Source organism: Musca domestica, unplaced genomic scaffold, assembly GCF_030504385.1.
Source record: "Musca domestica strain aabys unplaced genomic scaffold, Musca_domestica.polishedcontigs.V.1.1 34, whole genome shotgun sequence".
Classification (NCBI taxonomy): Eukaryota; Metazoa; Arthropoda; class Insecta; order Diptera; family Muscidae; genus Musca; species Musca domestica.
In genome coordinates this window covers 3,826,351-3,845,383 of record NW_026712313.1, presented here as the reverse complement: position 1 = coordinate 3,845,383, position 19,033 = coordinate 3,826,351, and the positions used below count along the sequence as shown (strand labels likewise).

The 19,033-nt window shown below is 36.2% G+C and overlaps 2 protein-coding genes across 4 annotated transcripts in view; one reads left to right on the top strand and one right to left on the bottom strand.

Moving 5' to 3' along the window:
* Nucleotides 1-19,033, top strand: part of LOC105262100 (uncharacterized) — a 216,895-nt gene that overhangs the window by 184,045 nt on the left and 13,817 nt on the right. The gene's annotated exons all lie outside the window — the stretch shown is intronic.
* CYP6D3 (cytochrome P450 6d3-like) lies at nt 2,126-16,937 on the bottom strand. Of its 2 annotated transcripts, XM_059125532.1 has the most exons (10): nt 16,355-16,934; nt 16,127-16,288; nt 14,289-14,737; nt 13,984-14,232; nt 13,755-13,918; nt 5,789-6,324; nt 5,556-5,717; nt 2,834-3,282; nt 2,524-2,772; nt 2,126-2,460 (listed from the first exon to the last, which is right to left on the bottom strand). In XM_059125532.1, the coding sequence occupies exons 1-10, from the start codon at nt 16,879-16,881 to the stop codon at nt 2,297-2,299; spliced, it is 3,111 nt and encodes a 1,036-aa protein (XP_058981515.1). In that variant the 5' UTR covers nt 16,882-16,934; the 3' UTR covers nt 2,126-2,296.

Here is a 19,033-nt window from a genome sequence, read left to right as displayed (position 1 = left end):
CTTGTAGTATACATCTTAGAACCCTCTAACATATGTTCAGGCTACTCATGAGTGACCCTAATGTCAAATTTAAGATTTCAAGCACTATCTGTTCACCCAATACCAAATTGTACCAAATATTTCAGTGCAATTAGACACCAACAGTGACAAATTTGGGGATTTCACCTAATACCGAATTTAGTACTATTTGTGCAAAATGTGTACTATCATTTCCAAAACCACCTCCATATCTCAACCTCAATTACCAACCGAGACTTAATATCAAATTTGAGGATTCCAAACCTATGCTTCACTCAATGCCAAATATAGTACCATTTAGTAATTTTCGTACAAATATAGTACACATTTCCAAAACCCCCTTCATATTCCAATATCAGAGACCAACAGAGACCTCAATATCAAATTTTAGGATTCCAGCTCCATCCATTCACCAATACCCAATTTTAGTACCACTTAGTACTTTCCGAACAATTGTACACATTTTCAAAACCACCTCCATATCCTTACCACAGACACCAACAGTAAACTAAATATCATAATTCAGTATTTTAGCCTTAACAGCGATCAACCAATACCAAATTGTACCAAATATAGTACTATTTAGTACTCTTCTTGCACTTGTAGTGCATATTTCTAAAACCAGCTACATATCTCAATTCCAGTTACCAACAGAGACTTCTATATCAAATTCCGGAATTCCAGCTCTGTACCCTTACCCAATAGCAAACTTAGTACCATTTAGTACTTTTCGTACAATTATAGTACACATTTTCTCCATATTTTTCAATATCAGAGACCAAAAGAGAGACCTTAATATCAAATTTCGCAAATTCAAATTCAAATCCTTCACCAATTACCAAATTTAGTACCATTTAGTACAATTATAGCACACATTTGCAAAATCACCCCCATATCTCAATCACAGACACCAACAATGAAATCTGTATCAAATTTTAGGATTTCAGTTCTATCCCTTCACTCAATGCTACATTTTGTACTTTTTAGTACTTTGGTACTATAGTACAAAATCCGAAACCACTTCCAGGCTACACATAAACAGCGACCCTAATAACAAATTTCATATGTCAATCCAAAATGTTAAATAATTACCAAATTGTACCAAATATAGTACTATTTAGTACTTTTCGTGCACATGTAGTGCTTATTTTCAAAACTAGCTGCATGTCTCAATTCCAGTTACCAACAGAGAGTTTAATATAAAATTTCGGGATTCCAGCTCTATTCCCTTACCCAATAGCAAATTTAGTACCATTTAGAACAATTCGTACAATTATAGTACACATTTCCACAACTTCCTCCATATCTGATATCCCAGATACCAACGGAGACTTTAATATCAAATTTCTGAATTCCAGCTCTATCCCTTCTCCAATTACAACATTTAGTACTATTTATTACTTTTCGTACCATTTTAGTACACATTTACCAAACCCTCTCTATATCCTAACTACAGACACCAACAGTAATCTGAAAATCAACTTTAAGGTTCACAGCTCTATTTTTTCATCTAACACCCAATTTAGTACCATTTAGTACTTTTCGTACAAATATAGAACGCATTTCCAAGCAAAGCCACATCTCAAACACAGATACCATCAGTAATCTAAATAGCAAATTTCAAAATTGTATATCTATCTCTTTACCCAATACCAAATTTTGTACTATTTAGTACTTTTCGTTCAATTGCAGTACATATTTCCAAAACCGCCTCATTATCACAAACCAACCACCATCAGAAGCCCTAATAAAAAATCTCAAAATTTCCAGCTTCATCCGTTCACCTTCATATAGGTTTTGTAACATTATAGATGTTTTCGTAACCTTCGAACTCGAATTTCCAAAAACCCTTTGGTACATCTATCATGCATTACATCAGCGACTCTCATTCAAAATTTCAGAATTCTACTTCATTTCGTTTGTCCAATACAAAGTATTCAATTTTTAGTACTTTTCGAACCCTTTTAGAACGTATTTCCAAAAATCCAGCTTTTTCACATGCCTACGCCTCAAGACTTGTACAATATTTCAAGATTCTAGCTTCAGCTGTTTCGTCTGGGCGTTGATGCTCAACCAGTCACTAAGTTTAAAAGTTATTTCACGACCCTTTTATATATACATAATTTTATTTACATATGTTTATTTTAATTTCAAATATTTCAAAATTTTTGAATAAAAAATTAAAGCTTAAATACTGGTTCTTAAATAATCGTTATAACCCTAATCACCAACATATATCTCGAAAAAGCACTCCTCAATTCACTTAACCACTTGCGCTTCACCACCTCTTCGATAGGCCCACATTGAGACCATTTACTGGTACCAGAACAGGAGCTGAATGGAATTTGAACTCAACTTCTTGGCGGGGCATTGGTTGAATATTAAAATTGGCCAATATTTTGGCCAAGGCTACCTTGGAATTCATAACGCCCATGCGTTGAGCTGCGAAAAAAAATACAAAATTAATATTCAAAATTTAATGAAGCTCCCATTTCAACATCTAACCAATACAGTGCCTTGGACCCTCTCCAAAAGGCATATATGCCGCTGGATCATAATCCTTGCTCTCATCGGCAAAGCGTTCTGGCCTATAATCCTCGGGTTGGGGGAAATACTGTGGGTCTCTATGGATGCCCAAGAGGGAGATGATAATTCCCGTTTCCTTGGGTATGGTAAGTTTTGTGTCGGGTACTTGGAAATCCTGAGTGCATTTGCGATTCAAAAACGGCAGGCCAGGATATTTGCGGGTGGTTTCTAAAACAAAAACAAACAATAATTAGAAAATCAAAATAGAATCAAGAAAATTCCTGCTTACCCATTACACACAAATCCAAATATTTCATATCCTGTATGGCCTCATAGGTCAGACGTCCCTGCGGCTTGAGACCGTGCCTTTGCAGACACTCATCCACCTCGCTTTGGGCCTTCTTCAAAATTTCCGGATACATGGCCAATTCATAGATGGTAAATGATGTTGTGGCCGCCGTTGTTTCCGATCCGGCAATATAGAATAAGAATGAATTGGAGGCAATCATATCGATGGACATGGCTTTGAGATTTTCCGCCGTCGACTCAACGTCATGCCATAGCTTGTCGTTGTCATCGGAAATTTTACCAGTATTTCTAAGTTGTATAAATAACTGAAGAAGATCTTTGCGTACAACGCCCTTTTCTTCGCGAAATTCTATCGTCCGTTTCACGATGTCGCGCAGGCGATATGTTATCGGATCCTTGGCACCAAGGCGCGACAAGAGTTTGGCAAGTCTGAAAAGTTACAGGAGAAAGAAGATAAATGAGTTATTCACGGAATTTAACAAAGAATTGATGGGATCCTTAATGTTAGATAAAGAAATATGTTCATGGGCTGTATTTAAAACGGTCCAAATAGTAGATCTGGAGAATTTCAAAATGCGTCCTAAAAATTTGACTACTTCCTCGACAATTTTTAAAAACTAGAGAGAATAAAGGCTTAACAAAATAATCTGAAAATCCGCAAAAACCCCTCAAAACAGATGAAAGAGATAAGTTCTTAAAAAACTAGTCTTAAAAGGTCCAAAACAGTTTCTCAATGTTACGGTTTGAATATCATCTGCAAAAATTGTTCTAAATACTCCACTAAATTTCGTGCACTTGTAGCTCACATTTCCAAAACTAACTCCATATCTCAATTCCACATACCAATAGCCACCTTAATATAAAATTTGACGATTCCAGCCTTGTCCTTTCACGCAATACCGAATTTAGTACCATTTAGTAATTTTTGCGTACACATTTACAATACTTCCTCCATGTCTCAATTTCAGATACTATCAACAATCGAAATATACATTTTCCGAATTTTATCTCTATCCCTTCAACCAATACCTAACTTAGTATCATTTAGTACTTTCCGAACAATTATTGTGCACATTTCCCCTACATATCCCAATTTCAGATACAATTTCAAAACCACCTCCATATCTTAACCACAGACACCAATATTAATCGAAATATCAAAATTCGGAATTTCAACTCTATTTCGGAATTTCAGCTCCAAATATAGTACAGTTTAGTACTTTTCGTACAATTATAGTACACATTTCCAAAGCTACCTCCATATCCTAACAACAGATACCAAAACAGATTTCAATGTCAGATTTCGGGATTTCAGCCTTATGCCTTCACCCAATACCAAATTTAGTACCATTTATTACTTTTCGAACCATTATATTCCACATATCCGAAACCCCCTCCATATACCAATTTCAGTTACAAGGAGAATCCTCAATATCAAATTTCGGGACTCTAACCTTATCCCTTCACCCAATACTAAATTTCGCACTATTTAGTATTTGTCGTACAAATATAGTACAGATTTCCAAAGCCACCTCCATATCCCAGTTTCAGATACCAACAGAGTCCTCAATATCAAATTTCGGAATTCCAGCCCTATCCTTTCATCCAATACCAAATTTAGTACCATTTAGTACTTTACGTGCACTTGTGTGTACATTTCCAAAACCACCTCCATATCCGAATCCCAGACACCAAAAGAGGCCTCAATATCAAATTTTGGGATTTCGGCTCTGTCCCTTCACCAAATTTAGTACCATTTAGTACTTTACGTGCACTTGTGTGCACATTTCCAAAACCATATTCGAATCCCAAATCAAATTTAGTACCATTAAGTACTTTTCGTTCAAATATAGGACACATTTCCAACACCAACTACATATCTGATTCCCAGATAGCGACAGAGGCCTCAATATCAAATGTCCAGATTCCAGCCCTATCCCTTTACCCAATACCCAATTTGGTACCAGTTAGTACTTTTCGAACAATTAGAGTACACATTTCCATAACCAAAACCATATCTCAATCTCAAAACCACCTCCATATCTCAATTCCTATCTATTTAGTACTTTTCGTACAAATTTAGTACCATTCTCCAGGTCCAGGCTACACATTAACAGTGACCCCAATAACAAATTTCAGATTTCAAGCCCTATCTGTTCACCCAATACCAAATTGTACCAAATTTAGTACTATTTAGTACTTTTCGTACACTTGTTAACACATTTCCAAAACCACCTCTTTATCACAAATCTACCACCGACAGGGACCCCAATACAAAATTTCAAAATTCCAGTTTCATCAGTTCACCCTCAACCGAACTGTTTCAAATTTAGTACCATTTAGTACAGTTTGCACACTTGGTACACATTTCAAAACCATCTTCGATATATCAAATTTGCTTTTCAACCTTGATTTTCATACCAAATTTCAAGTTTTTATCTCTATCCGTTCACATAATACGAAATGGTACCATTTTAGTAATTTAGTACCATTTTAAAATTTTTCGTAATTTTAAAGTCCCAATTTCCAAAAAACCTCTGGTACATCTATTCTGCACTCCATCAGTGACTCATATTCCAAATTCTAACTCTTGACGTTTGTCTAATACAAAGCATTCAGTTTTTAGTACATTTTAGTACTTTCCGTACCCGTTTAGTACAAATTTCTAAGAACCCAGTCACCCGACTTCACCCTATACTTACGGTGGACAAATAAAGTTTGATAAATTGCGAAATCTCTGCAACATTGTCGACTTCTTTGGGTTAAATAGACGATCACTCAAGACACGAAATTCATTGTCCGGATGGGTGAAACTATCGATTTCCAGGCCGAATATCACCGAACCAATGATGTCGACAGCATAGCTAGAAGAATAACATTTTATTAAGAGGAAAATTCAAAACTTCTCACAATTCTCTCAATAATGAGTACGTACGTGGTCAAAATGCTCTTGATTTCCAAAACATGCGACTGGCCATCCTTCAAACGCTCATTCAAGTGATTTAATAATTTAGCCGCCACATCATCGACCGTTTCGAACATCCCCTTGAGTTTACCCGACGAAAACGAGGGGGCCAATTTCATTCTCAGCGTACGCCATGATTGACCCTCCATTACGAATAAATTCGCCGACATTGGATCATTTTTCTCATCCACATAGAGGCCACGATCATGGAAGCTATTAAAATCTGTGGTCAAAATTTGTCTCGCCAATTCGGCATCGCGCACCAGTAGGGCCGGCTTGAAGAACAAATAAATGCCCACCACCTTCTCGTGGCATTTGTCATATATGTCGGACAAAACCAGGCCAAATGGCCGTTCCTTGTGGAATACCTTTGCCATCGAGCCCAGGGGTATGGTGGCCTTATCCGATTCGAAACCCAAACGTTCCCATTTCGTATAATGAAGTTTGGCAAAGATGTAGAGGGTCGTCACCACAATCAGTAGCAGTAATAACATTTTAGTTTTGCAATTTTACTCCTAGCTATTCTCAAGCGTTACAAAATGTTTCCGATCTAATCGCGTACGTGTTACATTAACAACTGAATAGTTGCCGGTCATGATTCGAATGCATGTAAAACTTTGCATATTTCTTATCATCACCTTCTCCCTGTCGACCGGCCAATAAAATTCTCTCGCCGTTTTGTTGTTTTTTATTATATTTCCTAATGCGTTGTAAATGACGGGGCAAATATTTATTTTCAATATTTTTTTTTTTATTGTTTTTATCTATTTACTGTGTAAGTTTTAACATTTCTGTATTTGTATGTGTACAATAACATATGCATACAGAAATTAAAATTCTCGCTGCGATTATACTGATTGATCAATTTTGTCAGCTGGCATTAATTTTATTTACAAATTCAAATGGTTTTATTTTGAAAAATTACGCCTTGTAAATCTGTTGAATTAATTAATAATTTTTATTGTAATTTCCTTAAATGGTATTTTTCTAAATACCCATGATTGATTTTCAAAATGCATGTACCTGAAATTATATAAGTATATTTGCAAGTTCTCGGTACTTCGTCAGCGAAAAGACCACCGTAAACATTTAGATACAAATTCCAACAGCTCGTGTTAGGTCTTTTTATACCCTCCACCATACTATGGAGGGTATATTATTAAATGGACGCTACAGCCTAAGATAGAAAATTGTATGTAACTGTACCTCCATATATTCGGTAATTTGATGATTTTAGCGACATTATTCACCGGAATTGTTTCAAATTTTGGTATTTCAAGTTCGAAACGGATGCTACAGCCTATGACAGAAAATTGTCTGTGTAGATCCACGTCTTCGTATAGTCCCCATGTAACGGAACCTCCCGATATTCGGTATTTTGACGATTTTAGCGACATTTTTTACCGGAATTGTTTCAAATTTGTTATTTGAAGTTCGTAATGGATACTACAGCCTATGACAGAAAGTTGCCTATGCACGTCCAGGTCTTCGTATAGCCCCCATATAACTGTACCTCCCGATAGTCGGTATTTTAATGATTTTAGCGACATTTTTTACCGGAATTGTTTCAAATTTGGTATTTGAAGTCCGTAATGGATACTACAGCCTAAGACAGAAAATTGTCTGTGCAGATCCACGTCTTTGTATAACTCCCATACAACTGTACCTTCCGATATTCGGTATTTTGACGATTTTAGCGACATTTTTTACGGAAATTGTTTCAAATTTGGTATTTGAAGTTCCAAAGGGATGCTACAGCCTAAGATAGAAAATTGTCTGTGCAATTCCACGTCTTCGTATAACCCCCATATAACGGCACCTCCCGATATTTGGTATTTTGATGATTTTAGCGACATTATTTACCGGATTTGTTTTAAATTTGGTATTTCAAGTTCGAAAAGGGATGCTACAGCCTATGACAGAAAATTGTATGTGCAGGACCACGTCTTCGAAATAACCCCCATATAACTGTACCTCCCGATAGTCGGTATTTTAATGATTTTAGCGACATTTTTTACCGGAATTGTTTCAAATTTGGTATTTGAAGTCCGTAATGGATACTACAGCCTAAGACAGAAAATTGTCTGTGCAGATCCACGTCTTTGTATAACTCCCATACAACTGTACCTTCCGATATTCGGTATTTTGACGATTTTAGCGACATTTTTTACGGAAATTGTTTCAAATTTGGTATTTGAAGTTCCAAAGGGATGCTACAGCCTAAGATAGAAAATTGTCTGTGCAATTCCACGTCTTCGTATAACCCCCATATAACGGCACCTCCCGATATTTGGTATTTTGATGATTTTAGCGACATTATTTACCGGATTTGTTTTAAATTTGGTATTTCAAGTTCGAAAAGGGATGCTACAGCCTATGACAGAAAATTGTATGTGCAGGACCACGTCTTCGAAATAACCCCCATATAACTGTACCTCCATATATTCGGTAATTTGATGATTTTAGCGACATTATTCACCGGAATTGTTTCAAATTTTGGTATTTCAAGTTCGAAACGGATGCTACAGCCTATGACAGAAAATTGTCTGTGTAGATCCACGTCTTTGTATAACTCCCATACAACTGTACCTTCCGATATTCGGTATTTTAATGATTTTAGCGACATTTTTTACCGGAATTGTTTCAAATTTAGTATTTGAAGTCCGTAATGGATACTACAGCCTAAGACAGAAAATTGTCTGTGCAGGTCCACGTCTTCGTATAGTCCCCATATAAAGACACCTCCCGATATTCGGTATTTTGACGATTTTAGCGACATTTTTTACGGAAATTGTTTCAAATTTGGTATTTGAAGTTCCAAAGGGATGCTACAGCCTAAGATAGAAAATTGTCTGTGCAATTCCACGTCTTCGTATAACCCCCATATAACGGCACCTCCCGATATTTGGTATTTTGATGATTTTAGCGACATTATTTACCGGATTTGTTTTAAATTTGGTATTTCAAGTTCGAAAAGGGATGCTACAGCCTATGACAGAAAATTGTCTGTGCAGGTCCACGTCTTCGTATAACCCCCATATAACTGTACCTTCCTATATCCGGTATTTTGACGATTTTAGCGACATTTTTACCGGAATTGTTTCAAATTTGGTATTTGAAGTTCGTAATGGATACTACAGCCTATGACAGAAAATTGTCTGTGCAGGTCCACATCTTCGTATAGCACCCATATAACGATACCTCCCGGTATTCGGTATTTTGATGATTTTAGCGACATTATTCACCGGAATTGTTTCAAATTTATTATTTGAAGTTCATAATGGATACTACAGCCTATGACAGAAAATTGTCTGGGCAGATCCACGTCTTCGTATAGCCCCCATATAACGGTACCTCTCGATATATTCGGTATTTTAATGATTTTAGCGACATTTTTTACGGGAATTGTTTCAAATTTGGCATTTGAAGTTCGTAATGGATACTATAGCCTATGACAGAAAGTTGCCTATGCAGGTCCAGGTCTTCGTGTAGGCCCCATATATCAGTACCTCCATATATTGCATATTTTCACGATTTTAGGTACAATACTCACCGAAATTGTTTGAGATGTCGTATTTGAAGTTCGTAGTGGATGCTACAGGCTGCAACAGAAAATTGTCTATGCACAGTCCAGGTCTTCGTATAGCTCCGATATAACGGTACCTCCCTATGTACGGTATTTTGATGATTTTAGCTACATTATTCACCGTCTATTTCAAGTTTCGAATTTGAATATGGTAATGGCTTATGACAACAATGCCTATGAAAGTCCACGTCGTATAGACCCCAATAGAAGGGTTATATTCGGTATTTTTAAGATTTAAACGGAATTTTTAATTTTTGAAAATTTCCAAATTTGTTCAAATGGTGAAGGGTACTCAAAGTTCGGCCAGGCCAAACGTACTGCTTTTAACTTGTTTATGTATAGTTTGACACTTTTTTTATCAAAACTACATACGTCGTCCTAAATCTTCAGAATTTCAAGGATTTATACATTTTTCAAGTTTTTCTACATCTATCCATCCTAGAAATCAAGAGTGATCTAAATTGAGTGCCATTTAGTACTTTTCGAACAATTATAGAGCGCATTTACAAAACCAACAGAGACCTCAATATCAACACCACACCTTTCAGCCGACACCAAATTTAGTGCCACTAAGTACTTTTCGAACAATTTTAGAACACGTTTACAAAACCACCTCCATATCTCCATCCCAGATAACAACAGTAAATTATAAAATTTCAGAATTTTATCTCTATATCTTCACCCCATACAAAATATAGTATTATTTAGTACTTTACGAACAATTGTAGTACACATTTCCAAAAACAGCTCCATATCTAAATCCCAGATACCAACAGAGACCTCAATAACAAATTTCGGAATTCCAGCTCTATCCCTTCACCTCATACCAAATTTAGTACCATTTAGTGTTTTTCGTACAATTGTGGAACACATTTCCAAAACCATCTGTGTATTTTTATTCCAGATACAAACAGAAATCTCAATAACAAATTTCGAAATTCCAGCTCTATCCCTTCACCGAATACCAAATTTAGTACCGTTTAGTGTTTTTCGTACAATTGTGGAACACATTTCCAAAACCATATCTGTATTTCTATTCCAAATACCAACAGAAATCTCAATAACAAATTTCGAGATTTCATCTCTATCCCTTCACCGAATACCAAATATAGTAACATTTAGTACTTTTCGCATAATTATGGAACACATTTCCAAACCACCTTCAAATTTGAACCGCATATACCTTCAGAATTTTAGCTCTTTTAATTCTCCCAATACCAAATATAGTAACATTTAGTACTTCTCGTACAATTATAGTACAAATTTCCGAAACCATCTTCATATCTTAATTCCAGATACCAACAGAGACCTTAATATTTAATTTGAGAATTAGCTCTATCCCTTCACGCAATACTAATTATAGTACCATTTAGTACTTCTCGATTTCACCTACCAACAGAGACCTCAAACACAAATTTTAAGATTCCAGTCCTATCCCTTCACCCAATACCAAATTTAGTACTATTCAGTACTTTTTGTACAATTATAGTATACATTTGCAAAACCACCTCCATATCTCAACCTCAGATACGAACAGAGACATCAATATCAAATTTGAGGATTACAGCCCTATTCAATTACCCAATATTAACTTTAGTACATTTTAATATTTTTCGTACTATTGTGGAACACAATTTCAAAACATCCTCAAATCTCAATTCAATATATCAACACAGACCTCTATATCAAATTTGAGGATTTCAGTCTTATACCTTCACCTAATACCAAATGTAGTACCATTTTATACTTTTCGAACAATTATGGCATACATTTCCGAAACCACCTACGGATTTACAAAACCACCACCAGATACCAACAGAGACCTCAATATCAAATTTCGGAATTCCAGCCCTATCCCTTCATTCAATCCCAAATTGTGTACCATTTTGGCACTTTCAAATTTCAAGCACTTTCTGTTCACGCAATGCCACATTGTACCAGATAAAGCACTATTTAGTACCTTTTGCGCACTTGTGGTACCCGTTTCTATAAACACGTCTTTCCAAAACAATCCTATCACCAAAAGGGACCCCAATGCTAGAATTTCAAATTATATGCTTCTTTCCGTTTACCCGAAAGGAAAATGTACCAATGCAGTACCTTTTCGTGCAATTCGTACATTTAGTACACATTACCAAAACCACCACCTTATATAAACACCAATTCCCAAGAATTGATTCTCATATTAAATTTCAAGATTTTACCGCTATTCGTTAACATAATTCCAAATGGTACAATATTTAGTGCATTTTAGTACTTTTGGTTCATGTGTTGTTAGAACTTCGGGAAAACCCCTTTAATTTTTCTATCCTACATAACATCCACGACACTCACTCCAAATTTCAAATTTCCAGCTCTATACCTTCCTCAAATACCAAAGTAAATAATATTTAGTACTTTTCGTACTATTGAGTACGAATTTGCAAATCCCCCGCCCTGTATCGACCAAACCGCACGAAAGGCGATATTTGTTCAAAATTTTAGACTTACAACTCAATCCTTTAGCTAAATAACTAATTTAGTACCATTTATTACTCTTTAGTAGGTATATCCAAAACCACCTCCAAATCCCAACCCTATACACTAACAGTTATCCCAATGCCAAATTTCAAATTTTACGTAGTATCCGTTCACGCAGTACCAAATTTAATACCTTTCGTACGCTTGTTGAACGCATTTCTAAAACCAACTCTTTATCTTAACCCTACCCTACATCCAACATAGGTCCCAATACCAACATTTTAAATATCCAGATCTATCCGTTCAACCAAAACCAAATAGTACCGAATTTAGTACTCTTTAGTACATTTTGGACATACATTTCCAAAAGCACCTTCATATATCCGACTTACTTCCAACCAAATTTAAAGTTTTTAACTCCAGCCTTTCACATAATACCAAATGGAAATATTTTAGAAATTTAGTACCATTTTAGAACATTTCGTAGCCTTAAAGTTCGAATATTCAAAAGCCCCTTTGGTGACTTTCTTTCCAAATTTCAGAATTCTAGCTCAATCCGTTTATCGCATACAAAGTATTAAACTTTTAACACATTTTAGTCACATTTAGTATGAATTTTCAAAAACTCAGCCTTCAGACGCCTACACACCAAGGCTGTAAAACTTCAAGATTCTAGGTTCAGCAGTTTCGTCCGGGTGTTGATTCCAAGTCAGTATATTTTTTTAATCTACCATTTATTTCATGAACAAAATGTTTTATTTTTTAAAAAGTCTTTGAAATTCGGACATTTTTTAATCAGGATTTCTTTTTTTTTTTTTAAACATAATAAAAAATTCTGGACTGAAGTTTTTTTTTTTTTAAATGTGTTAAATTTTTATAAGATTCAAAAGGGGACCTCTAAAAGGTTTTTTGTCCATTGAAAAGATTTTTCTGTCAATACGAAATCTTCAAAAGACCTCCTGTCTAGAAAAGACCTCCATAACGTCTTGTGTTAATGAAAGGTATTTTGTCTATAGAAGACATTTAAAAACGTATTTTGTCTATAGAAGACCTTCAAAAGGTATTTTGTCTATGGAAGACCTTCAAAAGGTGTTCTGTTAATAGAAGACCTTCGAGAGATCTTCTGTCAATGGAAAGCCTTCGAGAGGTATTCTATCTATCGAAGACCTTAAACTTGTTGTTTGTCTAGTGAAGATCTTTAAAAGATCGTTTGTCAAGAAAAGACTTTCAAAAGGTCTTCTGTCAGTAGAAGACCTCCAAGATGTCGTATTTCAATGGAAGTTCTTCTATCTATAGAAGACCTTCACAAGGTATCTTGTATATAGAAGACCACCTAAAGGTCTTCGACCTATAGAACGCCTTCTCTTAATAAAAGACCTTCAAAAGGTCTTCTGTAGGTAGAAGACCTTCCAGAGGTCTTCTGTCTATAGAAGGCCTTCGAAAGGTCTTCTGTCTATAGAAGATCTTCAACTTGTTATCTGTCTATAGAAGATCTTCAAAAGGTCGTTTGTCAAAAACGACCTTCAAAAAGTCTTCTGTAAATAGAATACCTTCAAAAGACCCTTTGTCAGTAGAAGACCTTGAAAAGGTCTTCTGTGAAGAGGAAATTTTCAAAAGGTCTCCAGCCTATAGAAGATCTACAAAAGGTCTTTTATCAATAGAACATCCTACAAAAGGTCTTGAATAATTTTTCTTTAATATATCTAAAAATCCAATTTTTAAATTCGGACGTTTTTTAATCAGGATTTATTTTTTTTTAATATACCATAATAAAAAATTCTGAATAGAAGTGATTCCTTTAAAATCAGTTCAATTTTTGATATGATTTTTTACTTGATGAGATATTTTTATGAGAGCACATAACATCTTATCTTTCGACTATCTTCAATTAAAACTTCTCTTCGAGAGACCAACACGAAGACCATTGACTGGTACTAAAACCGGAGCTGTATTGAATTGAAATTCAGCCTCCTTATGGGGCATTGGTTCGATATTGAAGTTGGCCAATATTTTGGCCAAGGCAACTTTGGTGTTCATCACGCCCATACGCTGAGCTGCAAACATAAATACAATGAAGTATTAGAATTTTTCCAAAACCTAATAAACGTAACTTCCTTACCAATACAATGTCGGGGACCCTCTCCAAATGGCATATATGCTGCTGCATCATAATCTTTGGTTTCATCGGCAAATCGTTCGGGCTTATAAGCCAAAGGCTCAGGGAAATATTTGGCATCTCTGTGCAGACCCAAAAGGGAGATGATAACATTCGTATCCTTTTTTATGGTAAATTTCGAATTCGGCACCTTAAAGTCCTGGGTACATTGGCGATTTAAAAATGGTAGGCCAGGATATTTGCGGGTGGTTTCTGGAAGATACATTTTTGTTATATAAGAAAATAATCAAAATTTTACTATAACTTACCCTTAACACACAAATCCAAATATTTCATGTCCTGTATGGCCTCATAGGTTATACGTCCATCCGGCTTTATTCCATGTTTCTTCAAACATTCATCTACCTCGTTTTGAGCTTTTTTCAATGCCTCTGGATTCATGGCCAATTCATAGATGGTAAATGAGGTACTTGAGGCAGTTGTCTCCGATCCCGCAATATAGAAGAGGAACGAATTTGAAGCTATCATATCAATGGACATGGCCTTGAGATTTGTAGCCGTCGATTCAACCTTATTCCATAGATTATCATTGTCATCGGATATTTTTCCCGTATTCCGTAGTTGAATTAGTAGATGTAGCAAATCTTTGCGTACCACATTGTTTTCTTCGCGAAATTCGATGGTACGTTTGACAATATCTCGCAGGCGATAGACGACAGGTTCCTTGGTACCAAGGCGCGTTAGCAATTTGGCAATTCTGAAAAAGGGAGCAGGAGACAGAGAGGAATATGAAAATATTAACTTGATTATTTAATAGCAGAATTTTCGAAAGGTCTGCTGTCAATAGAAGACCAAAAGGTCCTCTTTCATTGGAGGACCGTGAAAAGTCTCAAAAAAACTCCGTTAATACAAGACTTTCAAAAGGTCTTCAGCCAAGAGAAGACCTTCAAATGTCTTCTGTGAATGGAAAGCCTTCTTCTGCCAATAAAAGACCTCCGAAAGGTCTTCTGTCCATAGACGACCTCCAAAAGCTCTGTTGTCTATAGAAGACCTCCAAAAGGCCTTCTGTCTATAGAAGACCTCCAAAAGGAATTCTGTCTATAGAAGACCTCCAAAAGGTCTTCTGTCTATAGAAGACCTCCAAAAGGTCTTCTGTCTATAGAATACCTCCAAAAGGTCTTCTGTCTATAGCAGACCTCCAAAAGGTCTTCTGTCTATAGAAGACCTTAAAAAGATCTTCTGCCTATAGAAGGCCTCCAAAAGGTCTTCTGTCTATAGCAGACCTCTAATAGGTCTTTTGTCTTTGGAAGGTCTCCAAAGGTCTTCTGTGTATAGAAGACCTCCTAAAGGTCTTCTGCCAATTGGAGACCTTCAAAAGGTCAATGGAAGTTTAAAAAATGGAAGACCTTCAAAAGGTCGATGGAAGCTTAAAAAAGATCTTCTGTCAATTGAAGACCTTCAGAAGGTCTACCGTCGACAGAAAATATTTAAAAAGTTTTCTGTCAATGGAAGATTGTGAAAAGGTCTTCCGGCAAAAGAGGACCTTCTCTTCTGTCTATAGAAGACCTCCAAAAGGTCTTCTGTCTATAGAAGACCTCGAAAAAGGTCTTCTGTCTATAGAAGACCTCCAAAAGGTCTTCTGTCTATAAAATACCTCCAAAAGGTTTTCTGTCTACAAAAGACCTCTAAAAGGTCTTCTGTCTATTGAAGCCCTCCATAAGGTCTTCTGTCTATAGAAGACCTCCAAAAGAACTTTTGTCTGTAGAAGTCCTCCAAAAGGTTTTCTGTCTATAAAAGACCTCCAAAAGGTCTTCTGTCTATAGAAGACCTCTTAAAGATCTTCTGCCAATTTGAGACCTTCAAAAGGTCAATGGAAGCTTAAAAAATGGAAGACCTTCAAAAGGTCAATAGAAGTTTAAAAAAGGTCTTCCGTCAATGGAAGACCTTCAGGAGGTCTGCCATCGACAGAAGATATTTAAAAAGTTTTCTGTCAATGGAAGATTTTCAAAAGGTCTTCCGGCAAAAGAGGACCTTCTTTTTATGGCAACCATAAAAATCCCATGTCTCTGGTGGATATTTCCAGGTTTTTTTTTACACCTAGGAGCATATTACCAGGAGCCTATTACACTCTGACCCTCATACTTACGGTGGACACACAAAATTCGTCAAATTTCGAAGTTTGCTCAGAAAACTTCTGCTGTCATTGTCAAATGAACGATCACTCAAAACGCGGAATTCATTATCCGGATTGGTGAAGCTATCGATTTCCAAGCCAAATATTACCGAACCAATGATGTCAATGGCATACCTGAAGAAAAAAAAACAAACGATTTTTATTTTCTGCTTTTCCGAAAAAACCGGTACCGATACTTACGTTGTCAAAATACTTTTTATATCCAAAACATGAGTCTGGCCATCCTTCAGTTGATTATTCAAATATTCCAGCAATTTGTTGCCCACATCATCGACGGTCTCAAACATTCCCTTCAGTTTACCCGACGAAAACGAAGGGGTCAATTTCATTCGTAGCGTACGCCATGACTGACCCTCCAAGGCGAATAAATTCGCCGACATGGGGTCATTTTTCTCATCCACGTATATGCCGCGATCGTGGAAGCTATTGAAATCGCTGGTCAGGATTTGCCTTGCCAATTCGGCATCGCGGATCAGCAGAGCTGGTTTGAAGAACAAATAGATGCCCACAACTTGCTCTTGAAATTTCTCATATAAATCGTACATGACCAAGCCAAAGGGACGTTCCTTGCGAAAAACTTTCGCAAGGGAACCAAAAGGTATCACCGCCTCATCGGACACCAAACCCAAACGTTGCCATTGCGTGTAATGGCGTTTGGCAAAGATGAAGAAGGCGCTCAGCAGGGTAATTAACAAAAATAATAACATTTTTCCAAATTCTAATTTGGGTTTTATTTTGACAACTATTTTTCACTTCACTTGGGGTCTTCTAGTTGGCTATGGGTCTCATTGATAACTGAATTCTTGGGGCATAAACAAAATACATGCTAAACTTTTATGACATTCAAAAAACGCTCACGTTTCTAATCTGTATTCGTTCTTCTTGTTCTACTTCGAAGTAAACAAGGTCCAGTTGAAACCAAAACACAAGTCATTTGTTTATGCTTACCCATCATGACAGTGCGAAAATATATAATAATTTTAAAATTTAATTTATAAATCTCCGCATTAGCCGATGATAGTCGTCTTATCTTGATAGGTTGAATTAATTTTGTGATCTGCTCCCTCCAACAATTTTATTGATCTACTTAATTCTAACCGAATAGAAAAGGTGAATATCTGCTGTGATAACACAGGGGAACACAGGGGATTGTAACCGAACAGAAAAGGTGAATATCTGCTGTGATAACACAGGGGAACACAAAATATAAATATAGAGATTTTATTCAGAGCTCCGAAATAATCGGTTGAATTCGAGTAGAGATTTGTCTAGCGGCCCTTCTATTTATACCCACGGACACATGCCTACCGAGGGTAAATAAAGGTGTTTTTTTTTTAGAAGCTTTTATTCCCAAAAAAAAGAAAGTAGGTTAACCAGTAAGGGAAATCAAAGGTCGGGCGGGGCCGACTATATGATACCCCACACCACTATGCATATTTAGTAGAGCTCCCGTAACAAAAGAAATTATTTAAAGTAGATCAGTAGCAGCTATAGTTTGGTTTCAGAGGGAACTAATATATGGGAGGCATATCCAATTCTGAATCGATTTTCACTAAATTTGACGGAGATATTTTTATATTTTATACCTTTTGTATACCCTCAAACATATTATGGAGGGTATATTAAGGGGATGACAACTTTAATTTGTAACACCTGGAAATATACCTTTTAGACCCCACAAAGTATATATGTTCTTATTCAGCATAAAATTCTATGTCGTTTAGCAATGTCCGTCTGTACGTCTATCTGTCTGTGGAAATCACTCTAGCTTCCGAACGCAATGAAGTAAGTTGATAAAAATTTACTCAAATGTGTATTATGTCTACAGGACTTTTGGTATTGAAAATGGGCCATGTAGGTCCACGTCTCCCTCTAGCCCTCATATAACGGTACCTCCCCATATGCGGTATTTTGAATGATTTTAGCGACATTGTTTACCGGAATTGTTTCAAAATTGATATTAGAAATTCGTAATGAATACTACAGCCTAAGATAACCGATATTCGGTATTTTGGTGATTTTAGCGGCATTATTTACCGGAATTGTTTAAAATTTGGTATTTTAGGTGCGTAATAGGTACTACAGCATAAGACAGAAAATGAGCCAAGTAGGTCCACATCTTCGTATAGCCCCCATATAATGGTTCCTCCCGATATTGGGTATTTTGATGATTTTAGCGACATTATTTAACGGAACTATTTCAAATTTGGCATTTGAAGTTCGTAATGAATACTACAGCCTGTGACAGAAAATTGTCTGTGCAGGTCCACGTCTTCGTATAGCCCCCATATATCGGTACCCGCCTATATTCGGTATTTTGATGTTTTTAGCGACATTATTTACCGGAATGGTTTCAAATTCCGCATTTGTAGTTCGTTATGGATACTACAGCCTATGACAGAAAATTGTCTGTGCAGGTCCACGTTTTGGTATAGCCCCAATTTTAGCTACACTAATCACCGATTTTTTTCAAGTTTCGCATTTGAATATTAAAATGGCTTATGACAAAAGTTGCCTACATTCCATATTTGGAGGTTCTGTTTCGTACCAAAGGAATCTCGAATTCTCAGAGTTCAGCTGACCTGGAAAATCTTGATTTCTTTGATCGGACAAAACGAATCGATTGAAAATATTGACGGGAGTGCCAAATCACAGTTAAAGTCTTTAAACTATTTTTGAATGATATAGGTCGCACACCCCTCGTTGATTTTAACTGATAAGCTTTATATTGCTGGACGTGTTTTATATGCATTTGTTATTGTAGAACAAAAGTACTTGAAAAAAACTTGCTTGTCATTGTTTATTTAATTTAAATTGATTAAACACTGAGGAGCACTTAAATATGGACAATTATAAATT